General features: G+C 41.0%; 1 protein-coding gene across 2 annotated transcripts in view; it reads left to right on the forward strand.

Moving 5' to 3' along the window:
* Positions 1-26,970, forward strand: part of RASGRF2 (Ras protein specific guanine nucleotide releasing factor 2) — a 106,759-nt gene that overhangs the window by 51,543 nt on the left and 28,246 nt on the right. For both annotated transcript variants that reach the window (XM_081941032.1, XM_081941033.1), the window contains exons 11-17: positions 1,045-1,111; positions 2,596-2,732; positions 6,810-6,892; positions 7,893-8,141; positions 9,343-9,725; positions 13,872-14,000; positions 16,033-16,122. In XM_081941032.1, coding sequence (XP_081797158.1) covers positions 1,045-1,111; positions 2,596-2,732; positions 6,810-6,892; positions 7,893-8,141; positions 9,343-9,725; positions 13,872-14,000; positions 16,033-16,122 — 1,138 coding nt within the window. The remainder of the gene's footprint in view (positions 1-1,044; positions 1,112-2,595; positions 2,733-6,809; positions 6,893-7,892; positions 8,142-9,342; positions 9,726-13,871; positions 14,001-16,032; positions 16,123-26,970) is intronic.

The raw sequence follows: 26,970 nt of genomic DNA on the forward strand, positions 1-26,970 counted from the left end.
TCCAGCAGAACCGTTCGAAATTACCACCTGGCACTGAAATTTTGCTTGTTCCCTCAATGATTTTCTCTGACCACCTTTCTGCTTTTAATGTTACATTTTGTATTTTCATTATTTATGATGGATTGAGCACATGGAGAAGCAGTGGAGGGGAGGGTTGGCAGCACAGAGGTTCCAAGGAAGGAAGCCGTATCAGAGAGAAGCCCACATTAAGAGACTGCCATACCCTAGAATCCTCTCAGGATGTATTTATTCAGGTAGAGAGTGATAGCTTTTATACCTTGGCAAGTTCTGTCAATTGAGTGTAAGTAGATAAAGGATTGGACTCCATTGGATTTTTCTGTTTCAGGGCTGGGCCTGACGTCATTCTGGTTTTGACAGGTTTTTTTTCCAATTATTTTATGGAAAATTTAAATATAATACAGAATCTCTAGTTCAGCTTTATTTTGGAATTACAATAGTAATATATTCAGATATTTAAAAATAGATGTGTTGTAATTTTCTATTTAAATATATTGCTTATATTGCTTCTGCTGTATTGAAATACTGCAGTTGAGTGCTTCATGTTATTCTTATCAGTAAAATTATTTTCAGTTGAACTGGGATAACACAGAATTGTTTTAATTGGAAAAAGGAGGTTATGCATTTCCACATTCTTTGCTAGAAATAATAATGTTCTCTGTACTTAATTTAAGAAACTCATCTAATTATTGGAATAATACATTATACCATGTACAGTATAGAATCATCCTGTCTAGTCCCCCTTTAGGTATGAAGCCAACTAGGTGACTTTGGGCCATTTCACCTCTGAGACCTAGGAAGAAAGCAGTAGCAAACTGTTTCTCAAAACGTTGCTAGAAAGAGTGCAGGACTTATCCAGTCAGTTGTCAGGAGCTGACACTTACTTGAAGGTTTCCATCTCCATCTCCCCCTCCCCCCTTTCTCTCTCTCTCTCACACACACACACATGAAGAGGATGCTTGTCCAAATATGTTGAATGAGGTTTACTTTAGGTTTGTATTCATGGATTGTACCTTATGTCTCTAGGCAGGAGGCGTTCTTTCATTAATAGAATGCACACTGTTTGAGGAAACTGAGATGAATGATGATGAATGTAAGTTCTATCGAATTGTTTTATGGAACTGTAAATTTTTCTTTAAAAAACAGCATTTTTTTTTTGCTTAATGAAATATTAATATAGACAGAGAGAGTTTACTAATAGGAATTCTAATTCAAGAAATAAAAGATGTACATATATATGTGTTGATTTATGTATCATTATACCAAACTAGAAACTGAGAGACTATGAATTCTAGTCATGCCTTAAGCATAAAGCTAGCCAGGTGGCCAGTTGCTGTTTCTCAGTCATGGGCAGATGGGAAATGGCAGTCCATCTCCAAAATCATACCAAGAAGTCTGTCTATTTGCCTAACTCTATACATATGAGGAGGTGGAGAGGTTTGGGGTTTTTTAATTATGACTTTTTATTGTTATATGCCATCCAGGATCACCATGTGTGAGTTGGATGGCCATATACATTTGTTTAGTAAATCAATAAATTTTGGGCTGTTTACATATTGTTAAAAGCAGAACAACCCATAATAAAGTACACAAAACAATAGAATTTAGGATAATAGATACTAAACCACAACTTATTCTAATTAGGTCATTTCAGGATGAAATCATCCAATGCACTAGTCTAACCCCTCCAAGGCAAAAATTAGACTTTGAATACATTATGGAAGTCAATAGGGCTGCGGAGCTTGTGGTTAGAGAATAGCAATAGCAATAGCACTTGTGCTTATATATTGCCTCATAGTGCTTTACTGCACGCTCTGGAAGCTTTACAATATAAGCATATTGCGCCCAACAATCTCAGTTCTCATTTTGCCAACCTTGGAAGGATGGAAGGTTGAGCCCTGTCAAGATTGAACTCCAGGTTGTGTGCAGAGTGAGCCTGCAATACTGCATTGAAACTACTGTGCCATCAGGGCAGGCAGTAATACTGTGTAATGTATAGTAGTAGTAATAATGTGACAGAGAAGACACATTTTCTAGGACCTACTACATGACTTTACTTCATGGAAGGAATCACCTTGCCAGATCTTACATTTTAAAAATAATTACTTAGGAAAGGAATATTCTGTACTTTTATTTTAATTTTAAAATTAAGGTTTAGAAATAATAATGCTGTCATAAAAAATACTACGCAGTTTGTACCTCTATTTTACTTTCTCTACTATTACCACAGAGTAGGCTCTGAATTAGGTGTTTTGCCAATGAAAAGTCAATGCTATATTGTCATAACAGAGTCAGCTCTACATATTTTTGCCTTAAGTGAATAAGTTTTAACTGGAACATATAGCATAAATTTTCATTTGTTTAATTATAAATTCTGTGAGCCAAAAATATTTTAGATTTGCATGAGTCTGCAATGTTTAAAAACATCACTGGTCAAAGATACTAAATTTGTACTTTACATTTTGGCGATATCTACACATCACTATGTAAAGCACTTGTCTCTGCACTGTGATGTAATCTAGGCTCTGCATTTCAACCTGTAACTACCCCAATTCTGTTTCTCTTTCAATCATGAAGCAAAAGGTTTTGGGCAAGTATTTGGGCACCTTGACTTCAAGATTGTGGTAGATCCCGCAGGTGCACCTCCATTTACGGTAGTCCTTTTAGCTCCTTCGCGGCAGGAAAAAGCAGCATGGACCAGTGACATTAGTCAGGTAAGCAGTTTGGGGGGGGGAGGAATACTGCATAATTCATTCAGCACATTAATGTTGTCTTAGCGCTCATTATAAAATTTATGAATTAACAGAATATTTCTTTGAATACAGTGTTTGTGAATGAGTGGCATGCTGAGATAGCAGGTAAAAGTAAAGGTTTCCCATGTCCAACCATGTCTAACTCTGGGGGATGGTGCTCATCTCTGTTTCCTAACCAAAGCAGCCAGCATTATCCAAAGACACTTCCGGGGTCATGTGGCCGGCATGACTATACACCGAAGCATATAGAACACTGTTAACTTTCCACCAAATTGATACCTATTTATCAACTTGCATTTGCATGCTTTTGAACTGCTAAGTTGGCAGCAGCTGAGAGAAGAATGGGAGCTCATCCCGTGGTGCCTAGGTCTCAAACTGCCAACCTTCCAGTCAATAAGCTGAGTGTCTTACCCACTAGGCCCCTGCGTCCCCACTAGTCCCCCTTGCCCCAACTGACATAGCAGCTAGTGTCTTGTGCTTTGAGTGGGAAAGCCCTCATTTAAATAGTTATTCATCTGTGCAGCCAAGTGACTTTGGGCCTGCTACCGCTTCCCAGCCTAAGAATTTAAATTTTTTTTTTAAAAAAAGGGCAGGTGATACAAGAGGAATGTGACATAACATAAGATTTTCTTAAGTTTCAGTTGTTGATTTTTAAATGCCATGAAAAAAACAAGTTCCAATTTTCCTACAGACTGTTTTCACACAAAGATCTTTTTCATTTTATTTAATAGCTTAGCCCAGTCTTTTACAATGTAAAGCTCCCCAGATACATTACAACTGTGAACCGCTTTGCTGACTGACAATTCAGTTGGAAGGGTACTAGGTTGGAAAAAGCTGTCTTTAGTTTTATGCCCATTGCACACAGATGTCATTACTTTTCTTTTCCATATTTCTTTTAAAATCTATTGTGCATCTGCACATTTTCACCTGCTTGGAACTCTTCCTGCACATAGTAAAAAGTTTCAAAAGAAAATTGAATTTAAGATTGAAGAGAATTGAAAGTGGCCAAATCTGGATATTCTGGAATGGCCTTTATTTTTGATCTTATGTTACAACTGTACCAGGTTTATGTTTTTGATTGCTTGGATCCATTGTGTTAATTGCAAAATAGTTAAAAATAAATACGTTTTGGCAATGAAAGTAAGAGAATGGGACAGTAGATTGGAAGAGTCACTATGCAAGATTATACTGTACTAGATGCCATATATGTTTACATATGTTTTAACTAGTATAGAAGATTTTGTACAGAAGTGCCAAGAACTGGAGTACAGAAATAGTTCATAGATGTAATACAGATTATACTCACATCTGCCAATACATATTTCATGGTGCTGCTACAAAAACACTATTTTTTATAGTTAAAGTTGCAAAATTTATACTAATTGCTGCAGATCAACTCAGTTAATCTGAGTTTATCTGATAGTAAAGGAAAAAACAACAAAGTAGCATTCATTTTTTTCTCTGTACACTGGTAATATGATTTCAATTGCAGCTAATTGGTATATTATGCAATTAAACATTTAATTGCAGATTAAATTTTGCCTGTTGTTATTTAATGGGACTTCAATTAAAGGGCAAAGCTCTTTGAGGCCACATGGTTACTGTATATGTCCTTGTTTACCTTCTGCATATTAAATTTGAAGAAATGAAATAGGGGTGACTATTTCCTCCCAACTATTTTATTGTATTAGAAACAATAGCAGGAAAAATATTATTTATTTATTTTATAGAGTTAAAAAATGCCTGACTCCATTTGACTGTTTCATGTAATAAAAAAGTTAAAACAATAAAATATGCATATCTAGAAAAGCATCACAGAACCTCTGAGAGCTCTCAGTGACTCATGGTTAAGCCTTCTCATCCTCTCAATGGAACATTCTTTCATCACTCCCTTCTTTAGGGTACCTCTTCATGTTTCACTCCCCTAAAGCAACCCAAAGTTCCAGGTCATTCTCACAACCTGTCCATACAGAGCCTCCAAAGCTGGTTCCAGAGAAGCAGAAACTCAATTCTGTCAGTGTTAGATACCAGAATCAGTTACAATGGTTTATACCAAGGTCCTCTGTTCCAGCGGGAACAGAGATTCAACCTGATTGGTCGAAGGGTCTGACAGCTCCCTATAAAAGGGCTGCTGTCAGACTGAATCTTCGCTGGATTGTACATAGTTGTCTCAGAGTTAATAAAGAGCTGTTGTTGCCTAAGCCTGAGTGTGCCTTTCCTTTACCCGATCTAACAGTTGGGGAATCAGTTTTTTATTTATTTAGTTAGTTAGTTGGTTTGTCACTCATGTTCAAGATAACAGGAATAAGAATAAACACAGGGAATGGGTCCAAATAAATAGGGACAGTTGGACAGGTACATTAGGCATGCTGGTGCACTTATGCATGCCCCTACTGACCTCTTAGGAATGGGGTGAGGTCAGTTAAAGCTGAGCCTTGTCCAGCCACCGCAAAGTTAAATTCAGAAGGCTATCCCCAGACACCAACCTCTGTGTGTAGAGCTAACTGACAAAGAACACAATGCCATGCTGCATGCTTCTCCAGCTACATTTCTATGGCAATCCAATGTCACATCAATCCAAACTTTCCAGAAGACTCCCTCTCACTCCTTCATTGACTCTCCAGCTGGGCCTCTGCTGGCAGCTGTCATCTTTTGCTGTACTACTGTAAGATTTTGGATTACATGCCTTAATGAATCATCTTTCAAATGGTTCTGTATAAACTCCAATTGATTCATAACATTGTATTAAGCCAATCTATACAACTGCTTCCACAAGCATAGTATGTCGAAATAGATCAGAAAGAGTATTTTTGCAAGACTCTATTTAAAAAGAGACTGGCACACTTTCATATTTTAAACACATTTCAAATGTATTAATACCTTTATTCGGAAATATTCAATATTCCTGTAAAACCACCTGTTGGAAAATATTACAAATATTTAAAGTTAAAAGATAATAAAATGAACATTTGTAACCAAAATATTATTGTCAATTATGTATGTATGAAAGATAGTACCAGATGAGTTGTTGAGGCTGGGCCTATTTCCCGACCCACTAAGACTTGACACACTCTGGATGATTATTAAGATGGAGGAAAGTCGGCCAGGCTCAAGTGTAGTGGTCCCATTTTGGGCTACTATTTGAATTTGATCATAATCTACTCTAGAAATAAAGACCTGAAAGATTAATATTGAAATAAAACTGGACTAGCTTGGTTCAGTACCTCACACAATTTTCTCACACTCTGGAGCAGTTACCACCAGTTGCCTTCATATTCTTATATGGAAATTATATTGCCTCAGAGCAATTAATGGAACTAGTGGTGGATAGAATCCAGAAACTGTGAGAGACAAATGAGTGAACTGATTAATTCCCAAATCCATTATGAACCTGCCCAGTTGACAACAGTTCCTGGAAAGATCCTTAGGAGCAGACTGTCACTTTTTGAAACTTAATCTTATGACTATGGAAGATTGCTATTTCAGAGGCCTCAAGGCATCAATTGTTTCCAGTAATCAGGAGCTGCTGTTTTCAGTGCCTTTGGGTTGAATGACCTGATGCAAAAGGAATTTAAAACCTGTGGTTTTGCAATGTTTCCAGGAGCATTACATTTTAAGATGGGAAATACATTCAGAACAACCAAATATTATTTATTCATTTGCTTATTGACTGGAATGATATTTTAAGCTTTATCCAGATTGGCCAAGAGATAGAGCTCACCTCAAAGCCACCCAATTTGGGGTGGGGTGGAACTTGGGGTTGAAGAGAGACATAAATGTAGGTCTTCCTTAATCTGCTCCAACATTTTAATTTCTGCAGCACACTGATGCATTTGCAACTTCAAAGACTTTAAATAGTAAAAAGTTTACTTTTGATTCTGAAGATGATAAAAATGTGGCAATTCAATCTCTTCTATCTTTCCAACTAACCAAATAATCGTTCCAGATAAAGTTTTATTTTCTGTAATTGTAGGATCTAAGATATATAGTATTGAGCAAAAATGAATCTATAATTTGTTTTTTTATCAACTTGTCTAGTGTGTTGACAACATACGGTGCAATGGTTTAATGACAATAGTGTTTGAAGAAAATTCAAAAGTCACTGTGCCACATATGATCAAGTAAGTGTAATTTCATTCTCATGTTACATATGGCTGCCTAGTTTTGTTTACATTCAAATACAGATTAAATAAACATTGGCAGTTTTATTTAATTGTTCTGCATTTCATGGGGATATATTACATTATATTGTCAATTAGTCTTTCTACTATCTGTCCATCCATCCATCTATCATCATCATCACTCCATCTTTTTAAATGAATTTCCTGGTGCCAAGATTTACATCTTATTGCTCAGGAATGCTAAAATTTCATGTATATCTCATAAATAACCCTGAAAAATAGCTACTATTTTAGATGTGACCAGTAATAAAATATTCATGCATCAGCTCTCCTTCCAGGATGTTGACTTTCAATTAGATTTACCTTTGTTTTTATTTGGCCAGTCAGATATATTTGCAGAAAGCAGTGGGCTACAAACCAGTAGTTTTTTTGGAAAGTAAAAATGATGTTAAAGGCTAGGATTTTTTTTCTTTTCATCATTTTTTATCAAAATTAAAGGACTTCAAATAACAACAATAGCATTTAGACTTATGTACTGCTTCACAGTGTTTTACAGACCTCTCTAAGTGGTTCTCCCAACAACCTGGGTCCTCATTTTACTGACCTTGGAAGGATGGAAGGCTGAGTCAACCTTGAGCCAGTGAGATTCGAACTGCTGAATTGCAGGCAGCCTGCAATTAGCAGAAGTAGCCTGCAGTACTACAGTCTAACCACTGCACCACCATAGCTCAAATAAAGAACCTAAAGTCAGGAAGGCTGGAAGGCTTCAGGCAAAACAAGAGATGCCTTAAGCATTATGGTGCACATTGCAAATTTAGCCCATCGAGGACTCACGAGACTATTCCATTGACCAGAAATATGATTTTGATTTTATAAGTAATGTCTACTTAAGATTATAAGCAGAACTTGTTTCTTCATATCAGAGACAATCTGCAAAAAAAAAAAAGATCTATGACTTTCAAAGCAACTTTTGTAATGTTTTTCAAATGATGTTATATAGGTCTGATGCCCGTCTTCATAAAGATGACATTGACATCTGCTTCAGCAAAACTCTGAACTCCTGCAAAGTACCCCAGATTCGTTATGCAAGTGTTGAACGCCTCTTGGAAAGATTAACAGACTTGAGATTTCTCAGTATTGATTTTCTTAATACTTTCCTACATACTTACCGCATATTTACTAATGCAACTGTTGTACTAGAAAAACTGTCTGATATTTACAAACGGCCTTTCACCTCCATCCCTGTCAGGCGAGTTGCTTTCTACTTTTTATTATTATATTTATGGAAATTTTTATAATCATATAGTCATCTTGCAAACTGCATTATGTATTCATGGGCTGATAGAACAAAAATCACTTTTGTTCTGCAAGATGCACTTGTTAAGTGAATGTGGTTTTCCTCAGTGACTTTGCTTGTTGTAAGTCACCTGGGAAAGTTACAAATGGTGACCACATGACCCTGGACACACTGCAACTGTCACAAATACATACCAGCTACTAAGTGTTTGAATTTTGATCACATGACCATGCAAGAGTCATAAGTTTGAAAACTTGGCATAAGTCACTTTTTCAGTGCCATTGTAACTTCAAACAGTCATGACATGAATGGGTTGTAGAGTGAAGACTGACTATCTGTAGTTTTGGAATTTTCAGAACTTTGGGTATTCAGAACTACTATCATACAGTGTTTTTTAAAAGAAAACCCAGGTACTAGATAGTTTGGGCATTCTGCTCTCACATTCTCCAGATAGGCATCCTGGACTAAGTCCTTGGCAAAGGCAGGCCCTGCCTATAAATGTGTTACTCTAATCTCTCTGACCTGTGTTGTTGCTGATAAGAATACTTGACAATCACCAAATAGATCCTAACCAGTGAGGTTGATCTTCCTAGCAGCACAGTGGTGGGTTCCTGCCGGATCGCACCGGATCGCGCACTCCCTTTCGGCGCTAAACCCGGAAGTACGGTCTTGCCCCGCCCCTGGCGACGCGACGACGCTTGCCTGCGCTCCACCAGCTCGGCTGGGAACGGAGACGTTTCTCTGCTCAGCAATGTCTTCAGTGGAGTGGTGGCAGCCTGGCAGGCTGAGCCTGCGTCCCTTTCAGGTGCTCCGCTCCGCTGAGGAAACGTCTCCGTTCCCAGCCGAGCTGGTGGAGCGCAGGCAAGCGTCGTCCCGTCGCCAGGGGCGGGGCAACACCGTACTTCCGGGTTTAGCGCCGAAAGGGAGCACGCGATCCGGTGCGATCCAGCAGGAACCCACCACTGTAGCAGCACATGGTGATTTCTTATCTAATGAAATCACAGATGATAGAAATCAGTTTTGTATCGTGGGTTTTTCAATTTCCAGGATGTTTCCAGTTGTATGTTGGTTATACTATTTTCTTATAAACTACTTTTTAAAGGCAGTTCTGGCATGGTAAAATTACTTCTCAGTTTTTTAATTCGTTTTCTAGGTCTTTGGAACTGTTTTTTGCTACTAATCAAAACAATAGAGAACATATGGCTGATGCAAAGTCACCACACCTCTGCCGCAAGTTTTCTTCCCCTCCACCTTTATCTCTTTCTAGGACGTCTTCACCCGTTAGAACAAGAAAATTATCATTAAATTCTCCATTAAATTCAAGAATAGGAGCATTAGATCTATCAGCTTCTTCTGTTAGCAGTCCTACCTCAATGTATAGCCCTGGAATATCATCACCCCCCATGTCAACAAAAGTGCCACTGGATCTGAGCAAAAGCCCTTCATCTCCAGAGCAAAGCCCTGTTTTTTCGGAAGACAATTCAGAAAATCCACGCAATGAACTTTGCAATAAGCTACGAAGAAGTATTCGAAGAGGTATTTGTCTGTCTGTCTGTCTGTCTGTCTGTCTGTCTGTCTGTCTATCTATCTATCTATCTATCTATCTATCTATCTATCTATCTATCTATCTATCATCTATCTATCTATCTATCTATCTATCATCTATCTACTGTATCTATCATTTATTTTATTTTTTATTTAGTTTGTCAAATGTGTACAAGATAACAGGTATAAGTATAAACATGGACATGAACAAAGGAAATGAGTACAAATAAATGGGGACAGTAGCAGTAGTGGGATTCAAATTTTTTTACTACCAGTTCCTTGGGGGTGGCTTGGTGGGCATGGTATTGCTTGGTGGGCATGGCTTGGTGAGCGTGGCAGGGGAAGGATACTGTAAAATCTCCATTCCCTTTCCACTCCAGGGGAAGGTTACTGCAAAATCCCTATTTCCTCCCGATCAGCTGGGACTCGGGAGGCAGAGAATAGAGGGGGGCGGGGCCAGTCAGAGGTAGTATTTACCAGTTCTCCAAACTACTCAAAATTTCCCCTACCGGTTCTCCAGAACTGGTAAGAACCTGGTGAATACCAACCTCTGGACAGTAGGACAGGGATGGAAGGCATTCTGGTGCGCTTATGCACGCCCCCTTTACGGACCTCTTAGAAATTGGGTAAGGTCCACGGTAGACAGATTACAGTTGAAGCTGTGGGGGGTTGAGGATGTAACAACAGAGTGAGGTAGAGCATTCCAGGCATTGACCAATCTGTTATCTATTTCATTATATTATATAACAACTTTATAATGTAGTCGTTTTCAATGTGATCTCCTCCAAGTGTGGGGGTTAGTAAACTTACAATATCCAGGCAGCAGCTAATGCTTATGCTCTCTGAAAGTTTGAGAGTCTCTAGAAACTAACTTAGGGAAAGTGCTGGATATTGCAGGTAATCAGTGCTCACTATGATTAATGTGGTTAACTGGATTACTGTAGCATAGTGGAAGTGGCTTTGCTGATCTTTTGTCTGAATACTGCCCACCAGATTTCTGACACCAATATTTCACATAAATGTAACTGTGAAAAGAAGTAAAAAGCAATATTGGAAAAATAAGCTTTTCTGCTTCCAATGCAAGGTTCTACAGTTAGGCTGGAAAAAGAGTTGTTATCAGGCTGAGCCAGATGCAGGTTTTTCTTGAGACAATTTAAAGATGTTCTTCCTAAATACATTATTGCCAGTCATGTGTGTCAGTGCTTACTTCAGGGGTGTCCAAACTTGGGAACTTTAAGACTTGTGGACTTCAACTCCCAGAATTCCCCAGCCAGCCATGGGAGTTGAAGTCCACAAGTCTTAAAGTTCCCAAGTTTGGACACCCCTGGCTTACTTAAAAGGTATGTATGCTGTATGGATTTTTATCCCACATTTGTTATTTTCATAAATAACTCAAGAGCATGAAGGTGATTAATATTCCTCCCTCCTATTTTCCTCACAACAACAACCCTATAAGTTGGGTTGGGCTGAATGAGAGTGATTGGCCTGAAGTCACCCAGCTGACTTTTGTGCCAAAGGTGGGACTAGAATTCCCAGTTTCCCAGTTTCCACCTTGAGGTTTTAACCGCTAGGCCAAATTGTCTCTCTGCTAGAAACTGGGAGGGGGGAGATTGTATGGGGATCACTCTTTATGCATTGCCATTACAGTAAAATAATCCATTGCTATGAACTTAATAACATTTTAGAGGAATCTCTTCCACTTTACATTCATTCTCTTGGGAATATCTTCATATTTTTTTCCTCTTTTGATTATTCTCTCTTAGTTTATTTTTTCCTTTCCTTTTTTATTTTATGTTCATTTCCCCCCAGGTGTCTTCTTGACACTATCAGATACATATTTATCAGTTAAAACTGATAAACTCAGCAGCTTTGTATGTATTACTGATTCTCTTGTTATTTCAATATAAACAAATCAGTCATGCTTTTAGTTTTGTATTAATTCTTTTGAAATATATAAATATGAATACATAATGTTTTTGAAACAATTTTTTTTCTAAGCAGATCTCCAATCACCATACTGATTCATTCTTGGGTCTCCAAACAGCCATGTGACTTTTTCTGTATGTTTTGTCCCATTTCCCACTTATTTATTCATATTACCTAATATAATTTTTTCCTCTTGGATTATTCATTGAGAATATTGCACAGTTTCCACCCCAACTTTTCAATGGTTCTTCTATTATGAACGTGTATGAGTGTGACAGACCATCAGGGCCTTGCCTGCCAAAGGGAATTTACTGGGCCCAGTTGAGAAGGAGGCAGTGGGAGGGAGCTGCCTTTTGCACAAGGCAGGAGACTCATGAGGTCCTCACCTAACAATGGTGTAGTTTTTACCTAATGAAATATATACTATAGTTCAGAACTTGGATAAAAACATTTTCCAGTTTTTTGAACTCTCAAAGAGAGTTCCCATTTATCAAGTTACAATTAGAGAATAGGCTTTGCTCTTACATCATTTCTCTGTTCTTATATTTAAAAAAAAAACATTCTATAGTTAAGCAGTCACTGGCAAATTGTGGATGTAATTAAATATTTTCTGTTACAGTTTTTTTAAAAAAATATTCCTTTTTATTAAAAAAATTAATCCCATTTATCAGGAAAGGCAAAATAAATGCTATTTCAGTTATATAGTCATAATGAAAAACTTCAAAATGTGAAATTTCCCATGGTTAAAGTAAATGGAATTGCAGACAGAATTTAACCCTGATAAACAGAATAACCTGCAATAGAGAGACGCTAATTACTTCTGTGCAAAGGATGTGTGATTTATGCCTTATTCACCTCTCATCTACTGCAAATGTTCCAAAAGATACTAGTATGGATAATATTTGGTGTCTCCCATTGAATTCATAAAACACAAAGCATGCTTCTGCTTCCTGTACTGAACTAGCTCCCAATGGGCTTCTACGTGTGATGCAGGATGCTACATGCTGCTTATAATACCCTGTATAACATAGGGCTAGGTCACTTGCAGGACCTCCTGTTTTCAATTGTTTTTGTTTGTCCCACCAAATCTGGTAGGAGGATCATGCTCCACATCCCTTCTGTCCAGCAATGTCATCTCTGAATTTTAGTCTTCCGAATGAAGAGGTTGGAATTTTGGTTCAGAACCATCATTATAATTTAGGAAGCATCCTTTAAGGCTTGTGATACCAAGGGGAAATGTTTGACATCTCTTGTGATAGATAGAACCTTAGGAATTAAGCTGGTAATATCTGAGCTTGTCTATTCTTCCAAGCTTGTATTAGACTAACATTATAAAGGGGATAATCTTATAGAAAAAACTTCTCAACTAAGTCAACTCAGTGGTGATTTATTTTAAATATTAGTATTTGATAGATGAAAGGATTTTTTTCCATAAAGGTAAAACTAAATCAAATCTCAACACTGAAAAGAAAAGCTTTTCTCGGTTAACATTTAACACCAAAGTTGTTTTGCGAACAATAAATTTTAGTGAGCTGTATGCTTTCTGTTTTCATTAAACAGTCTTGTAATTCAAATTCATTCTTTGTTTCTTTAACCTGGATTCTGAGGTTTTGTGTGCACCATTAAACTGTCTAAATAGAACTGGTGCAAAAAAAAGTTGCTACTTCCAACTATGCAGTATCACATTCCCTTAAATTATGGTTGAATTGTTGAATTGAGTTAACATTGAGCTGACATTGCCCACATCAAAGCACCTTGTGCTGGCACTTCCTTAATCCCCAAATGTATTTTCCCTAGATTGCATGGCTACTGTGCAAACCCAAGAAATGATGCAACTTCTTTAAGTAGCACTGGCACATGGATAATATGGGTGCCAAAATTATATCAATATAGTGATTAACTATTGAAGAATGGTGTTCAAATAGAAACCTCTGCAATGTTATCCCAATTTGTATCAAGTGAATACGTCACACACACCATACCCCAGTTGATCCATGAATTACTTGACATTGTGTTCATCAATTTAAAAACCTGTTGAGATTTTTTTCTTTCAATTATGTATTTTTATATGTGGAATTATAAATGCTGGTTATGTACTGCATTTTCAAAGTGTGTTTCATTCATTTGTTTCTGCACACTGAAAATTAAGTTTTGAGAATAAGAATTTAGTATGTTTCCTGCATTTCTATAGTTCTTTTTTTATATATATAGCAGGAGTTTTGGAATCTGTACCAGTTGATCATCCTATCCCAGAAAGTGCCTCAACAGTAGAGCCTCCTGAGCTGTCTCCATGTAGATCCCCTTCAACTCCACGACATCTACGTTACCGGCAGACAGGAGGTAATATGAAAATATTGACTTCATTATAGGGCTCTCCTGCATGGACTTAAGTTGCTTCAATAGGATTTGAATTCTTGTGTAAATCAATCTGGATTGCCATCTTAGTCCTGAATTTGTTTCTCTCTTTTTTTTAAAAAAATTGTCTCTAGGATACTATATTCCTGTTTTTAAATACTTGTTTATCACACAGTATATAGAAAAGAAAATGTAAACAATACCATTCAAAATAACACCAGCAGCAAGAGAATTCTTTGCATTCAACTGATGAAATGTTCTGAAACATTTTGAACAAAATGTATATTTGTTTGAAAAAAAAAAAAACATTAACTTCAGCCTTCTCACAGATTTGTGTGATACAAGCTGAGGGCACATTTTGGCTACCTGGTGTGAGGAAGAGACATACTATCGTTAGTGACAAATACATCTATCTTGCACCTAATAATAAAATAAATGTATCCCATATATACAGCATAGGTAGATGTCCTAATCTAGTGAAAAGGCTTGGAACTAGCTGTTAAGGAAACTGCAGAGAGAATAAATACTATTCTCAATAACCCCAATGATGGTCTTGACATTTTTCTTTCCTCCCTCCCTCCCTCTCTCATAATACATCTAAGGTATACTGCATGGTATTGAGATATAAAGAATTAAAAATATTTCAGAGGTAATAAGGTATACATGTACAGAAACATACAGTATTCACATGATATGACATTAATAACTTTGCCTATATAATATAAGGTCTCAAACCACTAACAAACAGGAAAATCAAAGACCAGGTTATTGTTAAACAGAATGAAACAGAGAGGATTATGGATTTGAGCCTAAAGAACATAAAGTTGTGGAATTCAGTTAAGTCATTAGATATAGTCCTGCTTTGGTTACTCCCCCAAAAAACCTCCTCAGTGATGGCCCAACTTTATGGAATATGTAATCCCTGGAGACCTGCTTTTTTGTCCTTAAAATATTCCTTTTAAAATAGGGTTTTAATATCTTGAAGCCTAATGAGAAAGAGGGATAGGCATATTTGTATTTATCATTTATTTATTTATTTTTATTTTAAAAAAAATATTTTTATTGAACAGTTTTTTTTTGTTTTTAACACAATTATCATCTTTGTAATATTTCCACATCGGTATACCTCCATTATATAATTTTTGTCCATACGCATGTATATATACATTACTTTTATAAATAATAGTTTATTAATATATTAATTCATCTACAATGCCTCTTATGTCCATACATATGTATTTATACTTCCTTTATGCTTATTAGTCTATTAATGTACTAATTTATATACAATACATCTTATATCTATGTGTACATATATTTCTTTTATACATATTAATCCCTTCGTGTACTATTCCATATACAATGCATCTTACTTTTTCTATCTTGTTCATTCATGCAGTTTTGCAATTATTTTCTAATTTCTTAATCTTTCTTCCCTTAATACTTTCTTATTCTTTACATCTTCCCACTAACCATTTATACCACATATTCCATACCAAATAATAATCAGATTCTCCTTTATTTGTTATTTCTTTTGTGAGTATATCCCTTTCAGCGCACTCTAACACTTTATTTATTTATTTTTATTTCTTTAAACTAACATATTTCAAGATTGCTTGTTAAGATTTCTGTACACTCCTCAAAGTCATGAAATTGGAGCAGAAATGAAATAAATAATGAACTGTGTTTGTTTCTGTTCTTGAGTTGTAAAGATTCAGCCTAGACATACTGTATCAACACTCTGGAAAATTCAAACAAATTCATGCCTGCCTTGGTAGAGCTTGACAATGGTACTCTTACTATACAGTAAGATGCATTCTATAAGCTGATTCATTTTTGGGAACAATGGAAAATACTAAATTCAGTGTTCCAGAAGCAGGAGAGAAAGAAAGATATAATTCATATAATATATAATTCAAAGCAAACAGGGATATGTATGTATGTGCAGAGATGTTCAACTGGATTCTTATTTATAAAACAATGTCAGCTGATGTGTTTATTTTTATTTTCCTTGCAGTACAGGTGACTGATAATGGCCACTGTTCTGTTTCTCCTGCTTCGGCTTTTGCTATTGCTACAGCTGCAGCTGGTCATGGAAGTCCACCAGGTAAGTTTACTAACAGATCTATGTGAATCAACCCTGATTTGAATTGAACTGAACATTTGAGCGTGATAACTTTCCAATTCAAGATTTAAGAACTAACCAATTTATTCTACCTGATATGAGATTTGATTTGAAAGAAGAATTTGTTAGTCTGTAATGAGAATTATCAGAACATCTAATGCTTCTTCAGTTTTTGGACTGAATGGGATAGAAATATTAGGAATTACAGATCCAAGTTTAAATTGATATCTTCACAAATACTGCTACAATAAATCTTGAATTGCATTTCCAACTTAAAAATAAACTTTTGGAAAAATTATAAAATATGATGCTTTTATGAAAAACAATGACTACTGATTTCCCTTGTGGAGTTGTCATGAGTCTTGGCATCACTGCCAAGCTTGATTCCTCCAGGGATGTATCTCCTTAATAAATAGAAAGACGCCAATGTAGCTTAAAAGTAATATTTTATGTTAATTGCTGGTTGGCAAAGGCAGAAGGAGCAGTCTGGTAAGAGAGATTATAGTAAGATATGCTTCATTTGTTTGCTTGTTTTCTTAAGTTCTTCTGAATATACTAATTTGTAAATGTTGTTTCATTTCATGCCCCTTCGGGCAAATATTTAACATGGATTAAGAAAATAATGTTGCGATTATAAAACTAAAAGGAACTACATTTGGTGAAATAGCTGTTGAAAGTGCAAACAACGTCTGCCTAATTGCTAGCATTTCAATATATTATTTTTTACAAAAATCATTGAGAATAGTGTTTCTGTTATTAAGATTGCAGTTTTTTCTAAGTATGAACCTGTACGTGGCATTTTCTTCCTATTGTTTTTTTTTATTGAAAATGTGTGTATTGTTTTATCTCCAAAGAGTCAACTCTCTGAAGGGCAAAGACTGAACATAAATTTGCTTCAATCTGTCTGTAAATTATATATGCATTACATACGATTCTCTTTTCCTTGTAACTTTCACAAACTGTGATGAATTTGAATAGAATTCTATTTTTGTTCCAGAAGTAAGAGCTGTTTTGAATCTGGAGAACTGTTGCTTAGCAATTCTGTCAAATGGTTGGGTAAATGCTTTCTTTCAGACTGGCAAATCACACTATGAAGCTTTTATTAAGCAATTATTAAGCAATAACCCTATATTAAAGTTACAGTTATCTGAGAAAGTTAAATAGGACTCCTCCTTGTTGATAAATACATGTTAATAAATGTATCTCCTTGTATAAGGAAAGGCGATGTAGTTTAGTGATAGTGCATATAAGGTAAGTTCCAGATTCAGTCCTCTGGTCTTCAGTTAAAAGCATCAGCAGGTGATGGGACCAAGTCATCCAGGATGTTGAGATATCCTAGGAGACTGACAATATTTTACATTAGACATGGTACCTCTTAATAATGCCTCTGAATTCTAATTTATACTAGAGATTAGTGAAATGTGCACAGCTTTCTTTGCATTAATACATTAGAAATCTGGGTTATGGTCTGTTGTTGCCCCATGACAAAGTATGCACTTGGGGTAGAGCCACAACAAAAATAAATATCATTTCATTTATATTTTAAAACTGCCTTGCTAGATCTAATTAGAACTGGACAACAAACAAATGCAGTAATTCAATAGCAGAGATTGTCATCTCTATTCCTGATATCTTTAGACAATCAAAAATGTATTACCATATACTGTATGTAAAACCTAAATTTATAATTGCCTTATCTAGTATTTAACCTGATAGGTCTGGGCATCCTAAATATAAGCTCTTGTTATAAACATGTTAAACTATCAAGTTTTATAGGAATTAAATATGCAAGATATGTACAGCTGAAAGAAGAAATATTTGTTTTCTTTTTGCCTACATTATATTCTTTTGTCTATACTACTAAGCTATTTGATTAAAACATTCTCAATTTAACTGTTTTCTGTTCATTTGCTTTAAGTATTCCAGAGTTGTATTCACACTGCTAGTTTATAGGCTGGAAATAAACATTTTATTAACATTTCTTCCAAGTCCTTAATAACTATAGTTGGTTTTTTATGTTTTAATATCTAATATGTTTAAGTAGTATATTTAAAGTGCTGGTAGCTTTCTATAATTTTGTGTAGCTGCATTACATTGGCTTAAAGTTCTTTCATGAATTACATGTATAACACACAATTGACATTTTCAGAATTCCCTTTATTCCCTTTTGCATATTAAGAATATAAATTCCATTAATAATTAAGTACAAAGATGGCACAACCTCTTCAAAGTAAAATATTAAGATTACATTCAACTAGTGTAGCTTTGATTTCATCATGTTGAATAATAGATGGAGAAGTTAAATGGAGATTCATCAAAGAATTAGAAAATGTTGAAAGTTGGGTTGTTTAGTCCCCAGATAAATGATAGAGCAATACACAGAGAAAAACCCACCTCTAATTCTGTGTTATACGACAACAATATGTGTATTGCAAACAATGCAATAAGTAGGAAAAAAGATTTCTACAAAACAGCACACTTCAAGTGGCTGACCGTCTCAAAATCAGTCATAGTGGGTGCTGAAAAGAAGCCAAGCATTCTCCCTCAGAGATAGAATAAGTCCTTCAAATCCCAACTATAGGAAATCTGAGAAAAAGATAAAAGTATTGTTTTGCTAAATATGGAAACCATGTTGAAGTTTCCCTGCATGTGAAACTGTTTATATATGTCTATTCAGCTTTAAGAGAATAAGTTTGGTATAGTGGCTAAGGCATCAGGCTAGAAACAGGAGGCCATGAGTTCTAGTCCTGCTTTCTGCATGAAGCCAGTTGATTGGACCAATTACCTTCTCTCAGCTCTAGGAACCAGGCAATAGTCAAATAATTCTGAAATCTTGCTAAGAAAACTGTAGACTCTACAGGTAGTCTCCAGGATGCTATAAATAGAGTGAAGCCTGGAAGCTGTAGCATCTGTTTATCAAATGTTTGGGATATTTAATTTGTCTGAACAGATGGACAGACTAACTGCAGAGACGTGTAGTTCTCAATAGAACAGCATCTACAGTTCTACATGGCGGGAAGTATGCAGTGGAGTACCCCAAGGCTCTGTTTTAGGCCCAGTACTCTTCAACATCTTCATCAATGATTTGGATGAGGGAATAAATGGGGAACTCATCAAATTTGCAGATGACACCAAGCTGGCAGGAATAGCCAACACTCCAGAAGATAGGCTTAAGATACCGAAGGATCTTGACAAACTTGAACATTGGGCACTATCTAATAAAATGAAATTCAATGGTGAAAAGAGTAAGGTTCTACATTTAGGCAACAAAAATGGAATGCACAGGTACAGTATAGATGATACCTTGCTCAGTAGTAGTAACTGTGAAAGGGATCTTGGAGTCCTAGTGGACAACCATTTAAATATGAGCCAGCAGTGTGCAGCAGCTGCCAAAAAAGCCAACACAGTCCTAGGCTGCATCAACAGAGGGATAGAATCAAGATCATGTGAAGTGTTAATACCACTTTATAATGCCTTGGTAAGGCCATACTTGGAATACTGCATTCAGTTCTGGTCGCCATGATGTAAAAAAGATGTGGAGACTCTAGAAAGAGTGCAGAGAAGAGCAACAAAGATGATTAGGGGACTGGAGACTAAAACATATGAAGAACGGTTGCAGGAATTGGGTATGTTTAGCTTAAGAGAAAGAAGGACTAGGGGAGACATGATAGCAGTGTTCCAATATCTCGGGTTGCCACAAAGAAGAGGGAGTCAAACTATTCTTCTAGGCACCTGAGGGTAGAACAAGAAGCAATGGGTGGAAACTAATCAAGGAGAGAAGCAACTTAGAACTGAGGAGAAATTTCCTGACAGTTAGAACAATTAATCAGTGGAACAGCTTGCTTCCAGAAGTTGTGAATGCCCCAACACTGGAAGTCTTTAAGATGTTGGATGGCTATTTGTCTGAAACGGTATAGGGTTTCCTGCCTAGGCAGGGGGTTGGACTAGAAGACCTCCAAGGTCCCTTCCAACTCTACTATTGTATTGTATTGTATTGTATTGTATTGCTCACATGAACACTCAGCTCTTAATATTTCTGGTTATTAAAAGATGTGAGGAATGCAATGGTTGCATGTGGACAACAATCAGCATATTATTTCTCTTGCTTCTTGATTCAAACAGATGGTACATATCTTGATCATTGATTTGGGGGAAATGAACCACTTATGGGAAATAGATATAATCTATGCATTTATAGAATTGTTGTAGTTGTGTAAATCTTCTAGGTTCTGTATTGCACTATAACACATGTTTTATCATCTGATGGCTGTCCTGGAGCCAGCCTTAATCTGGGTCAGAGTTTGTGGCTAGATGTGCCTTTATGAAATGTAGATTAGATATGTGCTATTTAAAATGCTGTTAATACACTCCGCATGACTTTGCCTTTGAAAAATGATCAGAGACTTCAGTGATCCATACAGCAAATAGTCATGTTATTAACAGAAGCAACATATTGAGACTAAGCAACATTACATTAATGTATTAAGAAAATTGTGAACCTTAATTATTTGATCCTTAACTACCATTGTTTGAAAACATAAGGAATTGACTTATTAAAAACTATTTGGCAGTTGTTCATGCTTGGATAAGATCAGAAAAAACCTCCTTGACAGCATCAGGTGTGCTGTTGAGTCTGCCTCTTTCTTACTAGTTTTGGAGAAAATCATACAATGAAAATTTGAGATTGCAGGTGGTCCTCAATTTATGACCACAAATGAGCCCAAAATTTATGTTGGTAAGTGAGAAATTTGTTAAATTTTGCTCCATTTTCTTACCTCATTTGTTAAGTGACACTGGGACCTGGCAACCATCATAAGTATGAGCCAATTGCCCATACCTTTGATCATGTGACCACGGGAATGCTGCAATGGTCCTAAGTGTGAAAAATGGTCATAAGTCACTTATTTTCCTGTGCACCGCTTGGAGAGTCCAAGCAATGGGTTAATTCACTCTGGTTGCCCTGGATACTGAGGAACTTTTTTTCTCCCTTTAACCACACCTCCTCGTGTGATTACTGCCAGAATAATTTTCCTCATGCCCAGATCGGATGTATTTTTGAGTTCAGGCTATTAATCCTTGGCTTGGACTCTCCTAAAAATTTGGAAAACCTTTTCCTCTTCAAAACGAACTTTTCTCCCTGCCTTTTATTCTTCTACAATCAACATAAGCTATCTAGGAGGCCAGGAGGTAAGCGTGTGTGGGGGAGGTTGTTTCTCCACAGCCTCGCACTTTTGCAGGCTTGGAAACTTGCCGCTTGCTCCCAGAGCGCGGCAACAGCGGCGAGGGGGTTTTTTCTCTTTGTTTTTTGGTCGGTTCCCTCCCCGGTTGTTATTTTCCGGCCTAGTTTTTTCGTTTTTTTGACTTCCCTGCGTTTTTTTACACCCCTCAGCCCCCGCGGAGCTACGAGCGGCCCGGATTGATCCTGGCTGCCGCTCTCCTCTCCGCCCAGCTCCTCGCTGTTGCGGCGGCCATTTTTAGGCACGAAAAGTTCGCGCCTTTAATTTTAGGCCTCTGCCGCTCAGCCACGCTCCTGCAGGAGGCCGCTTGGTGGCTACAGGGCCTCGCCGGGCCCGCCCAACGGACCCTCGGCCACCACCCACTGGACATCAGCGGCGCTGGTAATTTGGCCACCACGTGTCCTTTGCACCGGCACAGGGAAGGATTTTCTTTATCCTTAAGATCTGGCCAGGCCTTCGCCTTTTTTTAAGCTCTAGTCTCCTGGCCTACTGACTTCCCTGCCTCTCCTGCAAGGGTTACTGCAGCCTGGGCTGCAGGCCCACCTCATAGCTCAGCCTCCTGGGTGTCCTCCTCCCATTTGGCTACTGGTGTTAGGCTGAAATGGATTTATTAATTTTTCCTATACCTGTATTATTAATCATAATTGTCTTTTTTCTTTAGGCCTTTCAGTGTAGCCAGTCGAATTCCGCTGCAGCCCACCCGTTTGCCTGTGTTTTCTGCATCATCCTTGTGCGGTCATTGGCATGGAGCTCCCTCCATCAGGTTCCGTTGAGGCTAGATCCGGCCCCTCTCAGGCCCCTAGCAAGGATCCCCCTTCCAGTAGGGGTGGGAGTGTGGGCAAGGGCATCTCAGGGGACACCCATAGGCACCCTGTCAAGGCCCTGACTGCAGCCGAAACCAAGGACGCTGAGAGACGCCAGCGGGCCCTTGATAAACAATTTGAGAAGGCCCGGCGCCAGGCTGGGACAGGGTCCCCCCCAGAGGTGGCCCCCGTTCCTCCATCCAGAAGTGATATCTTGGCATTGCTGAATGAGGAGGTAGAGTCTCAGGATCTGTCCCCGGACAGATCACTGGCGGAGCCAACTTCTCCTGCCCCGTCCTGGTCATATGAGCAGGACCCAGTCCCAGAGGGTCACACCAGGGCTCCCCCGGCTGGGGGTTCTCCCTACCATCTCCAAGACCCCAGGGACCCGGGATCAGATTCTGATCAGGAGCCCGAGCTGTCACCGCGCGTGCAGGCTTTGGTCGATCGTGCTATCGCCAGAGGCATTGCTGAGGGCCTCCAAAAGCGCTCCCCTCCCCCTTCGGGGCCAGGGACCACTTCCCGGGGCCCGGCGGCCCCTCCTCCAGCCAAGCGTGCCCGCCATCCGTCCCTTGAGTCATCCGTGGTCAGCGAAACCTCCGCCATCGAGGACGCTGACCAGGACGGCCTGGAGCTATCTGAAGACGAGGGCCTCCCCCCGGACGCCCCTGCCTTTTCCGGACTTTTCAAACCCACTCTCTTTAAGTCCATTCTCCGTAAGGCCAAACTAGCTACCAGGGTAGGAATTAAACCTAAGCCGGTCCAACCTTTGGCCGATGCTGTTCCCGAAAATCCCAATGCGGCCATGTTCGACGTCCCGGCCCCCCAACAGGAGCTGGTCCCGGTTCCGGGTTTATTCCTGGACGTAATCCAATGCCAGTGGGCCCAACCAGCCACCTTGTCTTCCCCCAGCGGGGCAGACAGGAAACTTTACTCTATGGACCCCACCTTGGAAGACCTTTTGGTTCTCCCAGCCGTGGAACCACCTATCACTGCCCTGACCTCCAACTCTTCCCTCCCAGCAGAACTGCTGGATGGGCTCAAGGCGGAGGATAAGAAGGCGGAGAGGGTGTGCCATAAGGCCCACCTGGCGGCTGCCTGGGCCATCAAAGCCTCCTCTTCCGCCTCCTTTTTTAACAGGGCCTCCGTTATATGGCTAAGGGAACTGTTGACCAAACTCCCGGCAGGAGACTTGCGCCTCCGCCAGGATATTTCAAAAATTATTGTGGCCTCCCAATATGCGGCGGACGCATCCCTTAACGCCTCTAAATTTGCTTCTAGAGCCTTGGCGGCCAACGTCACCTCACGCTGCCTGATCTGGCTCCGCCACTGGCAGGCGGACCAGAAGCATAAGTGGAAGCTGGCCTCAGCCCCCTTTAAGGGCGCCAAATTATTTGGGGAGGCGCTTGAGCCTCTCCTCATTGAATCCAAAGATAAAAGGAAGATTTTGCCTTCCACCACGAAAAAGCAGGACCGCAAGTCCGCTCCATACCCCAGGAGGCAGCCCTTTCGTGCCCCTGAACCCTCTACCTCTACTTCCTTCTCCCCGCCCTACCGACCGGCCGGTCAGTCAGGGGACAGGTTCCAGGACAGGTCCTCCTTTAAGGACAGAGGTAGACAACAATTCGGTTTCCGTAAATCCAACCGCGGAGGTGCCTCTAACAGGCCCTTCCGCAAATCTAAGTGACTGCCCGGGCCCGTCACCCATAGGGGGGCGCCTCCAGCTATTCGCCCACCATTGGGTCCAGACCACGGAGGACGCCTGGGTCCTCCATATCGTGAGGGAGGGCCTATCCCTAGAATTCCTATCCCCCCCTCCCCGGAACTTCATCCGGTGTCCCACTCCTTCCTGTCCTCTGAAGAGGGAGCTTATGAACCAGGAGATTCGCCATCTCCTGGAGATAGACGCGATAGAGCAGGTTCCCCCCGACCAGGAAAGGAAGGGGTTCTACTCCATCCTCTTCCTGGTACCAAAGAACTCGGGGGGCTGGAGGGCCATCTTGGACCTGAAGAACCTCAACAGGCACATTGCCTACCGGAGGTTCAAGATGCAGTCCCTCCAGTCCATCCTGTCGGGGATCCGTCAGGGAGACCTCCTTACCTCTATCGACCTCAAGGAGGCTTACCTACACATCCCCATCCGTCCCCAGCACAGGAGGTTCCTGCGTTTTTTTTATGCCGGCAGGCATTTTCAATACCGGGCCCTTCCCTTCGGCCTGTCGTCGGCCCCCAGGACCTTCACCAAGGTCCTGGCGGTTGTAGCAGCCCAACTGAGGCGCAGACCCATAAGGCTCCAGTGCTACCTGGACGACATCCTGATCCAGTCGTCGTCCAGGCAGCAGGCCTTGCGGCACCTCCGCATCACAATGAGAACCCTGAGGAGCCACGGTTTTTCCCTAAATCTGAAGAAAAGCCATCTGGTTCCCACCACCAGACTTATCCACCTGGGGGCGGTCATAGACACTTCCCTGTGCAGGGTCTTCCTATCCCAGGACAGGCTAGACAGCTTAGTGGCCATGACCCGCAAGGTGATGCTCGCGAGACAGGTACCGATCGTCCTCCTGTCACAGCTGTTGGGGAAAATGATCTCTTCCATCTCGATCGTCCCATGGGCTCGCCTTCACTCCAGAGCTCTCCAATGGCTCCTCCTTCCTCACCAGAGGGCCGCAAGGAGCAACTCGAATCGACTGGTGAGCGTTCCCCCAGCAGTGAAGAGATCGCTCCGATGGTGGACGTCCCCTGCACTCCTCAAGGGCCACCTGTTCAAGGAGCCCAACCGGTTAGTGGTCACCACAGACGCAAGCCTCGCCGGCTGGGGGGCACACATGGGTCATCTAGTGGTGCAAGGCAAATGGTCACTCGCAGAGAGCTCCTGCAGCATCAATCTTCTGGAACTGCGTGCGGCCCGCCTGGCACTCCGGCATTTTCGCCAGGACATTCTCCATCAACATGTCCTATTGATGACGGACAATGTGGCCACCAAGGCCCACATAAACCGCCAGGGGGGCACCAGATCCAAGACGTTGATGAAGGAAGCGGAATCCCTGGGGCGCTGGGCGGAGAGGCATCTGGCATCTCTTCGCTCCGACCACATTTCGGGAGTCGACAACACCCAGGCGGACTGGCTGAGCAGGACCACCATAGACCCGGCAGAGTGGAAACTGGATCCGGCTCTGTTTCGCCAGCTGTCCCGCAGGTTCGGCACCCCCGTGGTCGACCTATTCGCATCCAGGGAAAATGCTCAACTTCGCCGCTATTTCTCCCGCTTCCAGTCCCCGGGGGCGGAAGGGACGGATGCCCTTCGCTCTCCTTGGCCCCGGGGCCTACTTTATGCCTTTCCTCCGCTGCCCCTGATTCCACAAGTCATCCACAGGATCATCGCGGAGGAGGCGGAGGTGCTCCTCGTGGCCCCGCACTGGCCCCGTCGTTCGTGGTTCACCGACCTGGTCAGCCTCTCCCTGTCACCTCCGTGGAAGATTCCTCCAGACCAAGTCTCCCTCAGCCAGGGGGCCGTAACTCATCCAGAGCCCCAATGGCTACAATTGGCCGTCTGGCACTTGAGGGGGACCAGCTGAGGCGCGAGGGCTTCTCAGGGGAGGTAATACACACCATTCAGGCAGCTAGGCGACCATCAACCACTCGAATCTACGATGCCTCGTGGGCCTCCTTCGCCAAATGGTGCGACACCTTACGCTTGGATCCGGTGACGGCTCCGGTCTCCCGCGTCCTGGACTTCCTACAAGGGGGTCTTGCCAAGGGCCTCGCTCCAAATACCCTTCGACGACAGGTGGCGGCCCTCTCCACCGTTTGGGCCGGTGACCCGGTCTTGCCCCTTAGCAAGGTGCCCAGGGTCCGTTCCTTCCTCAAGGGAGCTTGTAACTTACGACCTCCCACGGTCCACCGTTACCCCACCTGGCAGCTGTCCGTGGTTCTGCAGGCGCTCACCGCTCCACCCTTCGAGCCTCTCAGTACTACGTCGCTGCGTCATCTTACACTAAAGACGGCATTCCTCATCGCCGTGACGTCAGCTCGTCGTATTTCAGAGCTGGCAGCCCTGTCAGTTCGCCAGGACCTATGTACCGTCCACCCAGATAGGGTGGTGTTGAGACTGGACCCTACCTTTATTCCAAAGGTTAATACTTGGTTTCATAGAACGCAAGAAATTGTGATTCCTGATTTCTGTCCGAGACCGTCACATCCCAGGGAACGACAGTGGCACATGTTGGACGTGAGAAGGGCGCTGAAAACGTACATCGCCCGCACCTCCGAATTCCGGAAGTCGGAGTCTTTATTCGTGTCATTTCATCCAGGTTCCCTGGGCAAGAAAATCTCCTCTTCCACTGTTGGCAGGTGGCTGCGCGCCTGCATCGCCCTGGCCTACGAAAGTCAGTCCAGATCGGTGCCCCGAGACATCACTGCGCACTCCACTCGCAGCGCGGCTACCACTGCGGCCTGGGCCACCCAGGCATCAATACTAGACATTTGTAAGGCGGCTACGTGGTCCTCCCCGTCGCCCTTCATCCGTCATTACAAACTGGACGTTTACGCCTCGGCTGAGGCGTCCTTTGGCAGGAGGGTACTTCAAGGGGTCGTGTCTTCGACCGAATCCCGGGACTCTGACTCTGCCCACCCAATCGGACAATAACTTGGGTATGTCCCATTGCTTGGACTCTCCAAGCGGTGCACAGGAAAATGACCATTGGCTTACCTGAAGGGTCCTTTTCTGTGCACCGCGGGAGAGTCCAACCCACCCTGGTCTTCGGCCCGGGGATTCTTTCCTCTTTTTTCAA

This window comes from Natrix helvetica (genome assembly GCF_964273705.1).
Source record: "Natrix helvetica genome assembly, chromosome: 2".
Taxonomy (NCBI): domain Eukaryota; kingdom Metazoa; phylum Chordata; class Lepidosauria; order Squamata; family Natricidae; genus Natrix; species Natrix helvetica.